The 6938-nt window shown below is 42.7% G+C and overlaps 1 protein-coding gene across 1 annotated transcript in view; it reads left to right on the top strand.

Moving 5' to 3' along the window:
* Nucleotides 1–6938, top strand: part of Lamc1 (laminin subunit gamma 1) — a 115448-nt gene that overhangs the window by 95835 nt on the left and 12675 nt on the right. The window contains exons 19-21 of the mRNA XM_021197220.2: nt 3869–4074; nt 4751–4830; nt 6636–6773. Of these exons, the coding sequence (XP_021052879.1) occupies nt 3869–4074; nt 4751–4830; nt 6636–6773 (424 nt within the window). The remainder of the gene's footprint in view (nt 1–3868; nt 4075–4750; nt 4831–6635; nt 6774–6938) is intronic.

Here is a 6938-nt window from a genome sequence, read left to right as displayed (position 1 = left end):
TTTTTTTTTTTTTTTTTAATAAGAGTCCACGTGAGACCTTTTTAGATATTGAAAAGCATAAGATATCAGTGACTTATTTTAATGTTAGATGTTTCTATGTATTTATTTGGGGTTGCTTGTGTGTATCATTTTAATTGGTAAACACTGCAAGGGACACCCTGCCCATTTATGACGATCGTTTTGTCAGCCACCTTGGCACGTGGTTTTCTACTAACATGCTGTATTAAAACAGCAAATCCACATGCTGTTTGCTGTATACATAATATCATGAGGTTGGTTATATTCTGACATGCCAGTTGGGCTAAACAAGGATGTGATAGAAAGCTCTGGGCCATTACCACCAGCATACAAGAGCAGGCCCAGGGCCAAAGAAGGGCAACAAGTCTGGGCACCATCATTCCACACAACTTGGCATAGCTGTGCCACTACTGGCAGTATCCCCTGGCCACAGAAACCACATATTTCCTGTGCCCACACAGATGGGCCTGCTGGCTGTGGCTCCAGCACACTTCCTTGCACTACCTGCAAGCTGGAAGCCCAGTGAGTTCTTGCTTCTCTGAGACCTGGGAGCCTCTGGTAGGCTGGAGTGCCTTTCTGAGGCTCCTCATTCATGCGAGTTCCCCACTGACCTTTCCTGCTTAGGGTCCAGCTAACCAAGAGGGCAATGCCTTCAGAATGAATGCTTTGGCTATTGAGGCTGGAAATACTCGCTTGTAGTTGAGATGTGTTTATACTGTAGACCTGGAAGAAGGTTATATGGAATGGAATGGTGTAGGGCTAACAGGTAAACATTGGGAGTTGAAGGACAATTGACTTGAGCCTCCCAGCGAGCGTCTCTGTTGTCCTCTCTGTGCCATTCTGGAGAACTGGACTGTGAGGAGTGGCAGTTGGGATCTAAAGCATGCACACTGCTTTAACAACAGTAGCTTATTTTTTTCTGTTCTAAACTTGTTTTTATTTTCATAGTTTCTGAAAAATCTCTGTATTTTCAAAGACCTGTGCAAGGCGTCCTCTAGGCAGGCCCCAGGGGGCAGTTAGGCATGGGTTCTTCAGGATGTCACTTTGCACGAGTGTTTCAGAACCTTACTGTCAAGTTGCTGTTTTCCAAACACATTTCACTTGATCCTATCTTGGAACTTTCATATTTTTTACATTCCTTACAAAATTTAGATTTCAACATAGCATCATACTGAAATTAAAAATGCTCTATTTTTAAAAATTAAGTTCATTTTAAGTGCTATATTGAGCATAAAATTACACATATATTGACAGAATGATAATATTTTGATATATGTACATATATGCATAGCCCAAATTTTAAGTCAGGATAAACACTTAGCTCCTCAAACATTTATTACTTCATAACGGTGAAAACTGTCAAAACCCTTTCTTCAGACTGTTTTTTTGTTGTTGTTTTTTGTTTGGTTGGTTTTTTGTTTTTTGTTTTTTTGAGACAGGGTTTCTCTGTATAGCCCTGGCTATTCTGGAAATCACTTTGTAGACCAGGCTGGCCTTGAACTCAGAAATCTGCCTGCCTCTGCCTCCTGAGTGCTAGGATTAAAGGCGTGCAACACTACGCCCGGCTATTCAGACTTTTAAAAATGAATTGTGTTAATTATCACAGTTGCCCAGTTACTGTTCAGTAGCACACCAGAACTTCGTAGACTTGCCTAACTTACTGTCCATCTCCCACCATCCCCCCACCATCCCTCACCATCCCACACCTCTATTCCCCCACCATCCCCACCATGTCCCCGCTCCCCCACCATCCCCTACCATCCCTCACCATCCCTCACCTTCCGCTATCATCCCTCATCATCCCCCACCTCCATTCCCCCACCATCCCCTATCATTCCCACCTTCCCCCCTCCATTCCCCCACCATCCCTCACTGTCCCCTGCCTTCTGCTGCTGTGATCACACTGTATGTTTGATAGCAACTTTACCACTGTATTGTTGATATCAGCTTCCACATCTGGGTGAGGTCATGAGGCACTTTTCACTCTGTGTGACTTATTTCACCTGCTCCATCTATGTAGTTACAAATCACAGGATTTCATTCCCTTCTGTGGTTGAACAGTATCTCTTTGTGTTTATGTGCTGTTTCATTCATCACTGATGGTAGATGCTTTTACTACTTGGCGATTGATAATAATGTTTTCATGACGGGACTGCAGGTGTCTCTTTGACTTTTCCCTGGAATATGTCTGTAGCATTGGGACTCCTGGATCATGCTTTAGTTTGGGGAACCCCCTCGTGTTCTCCATCATAGCAGCACTATCGCATGCTCCTACCAGCCATGTGCAGGGTTTGCTAGTCTCTGCCCTCTCCAGAGCTTCTTCTGTTCCATCTCTTAGACAGTAGCCATGCTGACTGAGGTCAGGGCATCTCTCACTGAGCTTTTAACTTGAATTTCCTGGGGTTGATGCCATTAAGACATCTCTCACATCCCTGTTTTCCATTTGTGTGTCTTTTTTTGAGAAATGTCTGCTTCTGTGTGTTGCCCATTGACTCCCCTCCCCCCTTTGGTAATGAACTTTAAAGTTGTTAAGGCTGCCGGACGCAGGTTGCTTACTTCTCCCAGTCTGTGATTCTCTCTGCATTCTCTTGGTGTTCCCTTTGCTGTGTAGCCCTCCACCTTGATGTGATTGAATTTGTCCAGTTTCACTTTTATTTCCTGTGTTTTTGGGGTCTTGTCCAAAAAAAAATTCCTTGCCAATTCCAGTGTCCTGAAGCATTTTTGTTTTCTTTCAGTAATTTCATTATTTCAGGCCTTCTGTTCTAGTGTTCAATTCATTTGAGTTGGTTTTTATCTGACTGGTGGAGTTAAAGGTACAGCTCCATCTTCATGTGGTCATTTTCCATTCCTGTTTCCTGGCTATCCTTTTACTGGTGTGTGTTTTTAGCAACTCTTTTGAAAGCTGCCTGGCTGCAGATGTGTGGATTTATTTCTAGGCTCTTTTTCTGTTCCCAGAACTAGTCAATTTGAATAGAACTTGAATTTTTTTTTCTATATTAATAAAACCTCATGACATGTGAGAATTTAAAACTGGCAGGCTTTATATTTGCACGGGTTTATATTTATCGTTTGATTTATTAGGACCCAAGTGTGAGGTTTAAAAAGAATGGAATAGTAAAATTCAACTCGAGGGTCTGTGTAGAAGCAGAGATCCAGTGGAAAATTGCATGCATTGCTGGGACGGAGGTGAGGTGGGGGAGGAGTTAGTTTAAAGTACAGAGAAGAAGCTGAGTTTGCCACACTTCCCAAGCTTGTTGGTGGGCAGTTCTCTTTGTTTGCTTGTCTGTTTTGTTTCATTTGCAGGGTTTTGTCTTGATTCATGTCAGGTTTTACTTTGTATCCCAGGCTGTCTGGGAGCTCCCATGTAGACCAGACTGGCCTGGAACACAGGGAGGGAGCCACCTGCCTCAGCCTTCTGAGTGCTGAGATTAAAGGCGTGTACCATTCCTGGTGTCTGCTTCAAATGTCCTTTTTAGTAGTTAGTGTTAGGCTTTTAGTACTGGCAGTGTTTTAACAGTATGTAGTTGTGGTTAAATATGGCAGGTGTCATAGTATAATGATCAATTTTACTTTTCTTCATCAAACATCTGCATGTTTGTTTGTCTGTGCTTTGCTGACTATTGTATAAGATTGTGGACCCAGTAATGCGTGGAAAGGGGACTCAGAGTCACCTGAGACATTCAGTGCAGTGGGACTGGCAGCAATGGAAGCATGATGTGGTACAATAGAAGTTAGGGAAAATATGTCTAAAAGATGCTGTTGAGGATATTAAAGATACAGTGCCACAGCTTCCCACAGATGGCATATCCCCTCAGATCATTTACACACTGTCTCTGCAATGCTCTTCCAGATGTAGATCAAAATCTGATGGATCGCCTTCAGAGAGTAAATAGCAGCCTGCATAGCCAAATCAGCCGACTGCAGAATATCCGGAATACTATCGAAGAGACCGGGATCTTGGCTGAGCGAGCACGGTCCCGAGTGGAGAGTACAGAGCAGCTGATTGAGATCGCCTCCAGGGAGCTCGAGAAAGCAAAAATGGCTGCCGCCAATGTGGTGCGTGAGTCTGAAGTTCGGGTGGGTTGGGTGGGTCCTTGGGTAATTCGTAGCTGTCGGTGGATTGCGCATTGTGCACATTGCCATCCTCCTACCTGGCACTCCAGAGCACGAGAGCCATGCTGCTTGTGGTCATTGGGGCAGTTGCTTTTCTTGCTGTGGGTAACACAGGAGAGGTCTGTCTGGTTCCTCAGCGTGGGCAAAGAAAGGACTGCGACAGATGTTGGTAGGAGCAGAACTATGTGGTGACTTCTCATACAGCAGGCAGGTCTAGAAGCCAAGAATGGGACAGAAGTGGAGCAGACTGTACCCTAAAGGCCTGTCCCAGTGACCCACTTTCTGAGGTTCCATAGCTTCTCCTAAATGGGGACCAGGTGTTCAACTACAGGAGCCTGAGGAGGTCACTTCAGGTTCAGACTTCAGTGATTGTCCCAAAACAGAAAGAACTGGATAAAAATGGAGAGATGTCTAGGCTCTTTCTCTTACTTGCCTCTTCCACAGCATTCAGAATAAAAATAATTTCCAACCAAAGGTGTCAATCAGAGGTAAAGATCTCTGAAAATAAGAAAAAGCATTTTTTGCACAAGAGTTGGAACAAAAATTTAGTGTTAATATTTGCCTTATGGAACTTAAATAATTCAGTCTTTTGAAAATAAGTGTTTTGTTTCCTCTTCAGTCAATCACTCAGCCAGAGTCTACAGGGGAGCCGAACAACATGACCCTTTTGGCAGAAGAAGCCCGAAGGCTTGCAGAGCGGTAAGCTGCAGTGTGCTTCATGGTTCCGGCGCAGTGGTTCAGGCACAGCACCCCAGCTGAGATGTGCATGTTGCCCTGTCCCCTCCCACGGCTACTTGCCATTGAGGTTTACGCTCTCTGAAATGTTACCACATATGCATGCTCTTTTTCTTTCACTTCAAAATTAGAGAGTTTACCTAAGGTATTAGAATATAATAGTTTAGAACAAAATTATACTTATATATTTCCCAGATCATATTTTTTATATTTTTTTAACTTTAAAGTCTTAAATTTTATAGATTTCTAAGAAACTCAATAGAGCTTATTAATTTAAAATTTTCCATTAGTTTTCCAACAGATATTCAACTTTGAGACCTCAGTAGAAAACACTTAACTCATTACACATTTGAATGTAAGCCAAAGGACACTGACCATGCCATTCCCGATTTGTTTGGGTTTTACACTTTTAAATTAATTATAAGATAACTTCTTTGGAAGGCTTTAAATTTCAGGAGGAATCAATTTTTAAAAAATATTTTCTAAAGTGGCAAGGATGTAGGCATTGTTGAGAGCAAGCATCTGTGTACGAAGCCCCAGTAGAGAAGACTCAGTAGACTTCAGTAGTATGGAGTACAGAAGGAGGCCGGATGCAGATGTGAGAACTCTAGACCCTGCCCAGGGCAGCCTTGTCTTACAGGTTCTAGGTTATGTTGATCTTAGCAGGGTTTTTTCTGTTCTGGTAAGGGTAATATGAACAGAACGTTCATGGGTTCATAGCTGGATTTTCTTACTAAAGGAATATAGCCAAAAATGTGGAGCCTCCCAAGCAAACTAGGTCTTGAAGATTTACTGATCTGGTGGGCTTAATGCAAAGACTTAGGATGAAAGTTCCTTGTGCCAAGGAGAGTGGCTGTATACTGGGTGCCACAATTCAACACAAAATGGTAGGAGCAGAAAATCCATTAGCAATGCTACCCAGCTAAGATGCATTGCTTGGCTGGAGTCCCTGTTGATACAGTTGGTATGTTCGTTGCTATTTGGTGTTGCTTTTTCTGCCAGTAATAAGGGAGCATAAGAAAAGTCGGAACAGAGAGGCTTTGCAGAGACTATGCAGTAACTGTGTAGAGACAATATAGTAACTATGTAGAGACAATATAGTAACTATGTAGACACTATGCAGTAACCATGTAGAGACTATGCAGTAACTATGTAGAGACTATATAGTAACTCTGTGGAGACTATGCAGTAACTGTAGAGACTTTGTAGTAAGTGTAGAGACTATATAGTAACTGTGTAGAAACTGTGCAGTAATTCTGTAGACCTGTATACCAGAAGACTTTATGATAAAGATCAGGCCCAGGGTCTGTGCTGCTGACTAGATACATGGTTTTGTAAATTACTTGTATTCCAAAGTTAGTTGCCTGCTTCCTTTTATCCTCTCCCTGTGCTCTGAGACATTTTTACTTCATATCTCATCTGGCCTGGAACTCCAATCCTCCTGCCTCAGTGCTAGGGTTATGGGCAGAAGTTACCACAGCACACCCAACCAAAAAGCAGTTTTTCTAAGAAAATACAAATTTGTTCCTGTAGAGTTTTGTGCCACTGGTTTTTCTTAGAAAATACTCTTTTCTCAGTTTACAGATGCTTTTTGTAAATGTAGCTGCCCGAAATGATTGTGAAGCTCCAAATGGGACTTCGCAGTGTTCCTAGATCTCTGTCCATATTAATATGTGTAAATATAACAAAGTATTACCTAAACGTCGCTTCTTTCCCTACTGAACAGTCTGTTTCATGTCTATTATTTATCTTTCCTCCTACACGTACAGTCATAAACAGGAAGCCGATGACATTGTACGAGTGGCAAAGACAGCCAACGAGACTTCAGCTGAGGCATATAATCTGCTTTTGAGGACTCTGGCAGGAGAAAATCAAACTGCGCTGGAGATTGAAGAGCTTAACCGGAAGTGAGTGTAATTGGAAAGTGGCTCGCAGTCCTGTTCTGCGAAGAATCGAGTGCTGTGGATTTGGGGGTTATCCTCATACATATGAGATTCATCAGTGCTATGGATTTGGGGGATATCTGCTTGTATATGAGGTTCATCAGTGCTGTGGATTTGGGGGATATTCTC

The sequence above is a fragment of the Mus pahari genome, chromosome 5, assembly GCF_900095145.1.
Source record: "Mus pahari chromosome 5, PAHARI_EIJ_v1.1, whole genome shotgun sequence".
Lineage (NCBI taxonomy): Eukaryota > Metazoa > Chordata > Mammalia > Rodentia > Muridae > Mus > Mus pahari.
The sequence above is the reverse complement of the archived record's forward strand: the minus strand, read 5'-3'. Positions and strand labels throughout refer to the sequence as shown.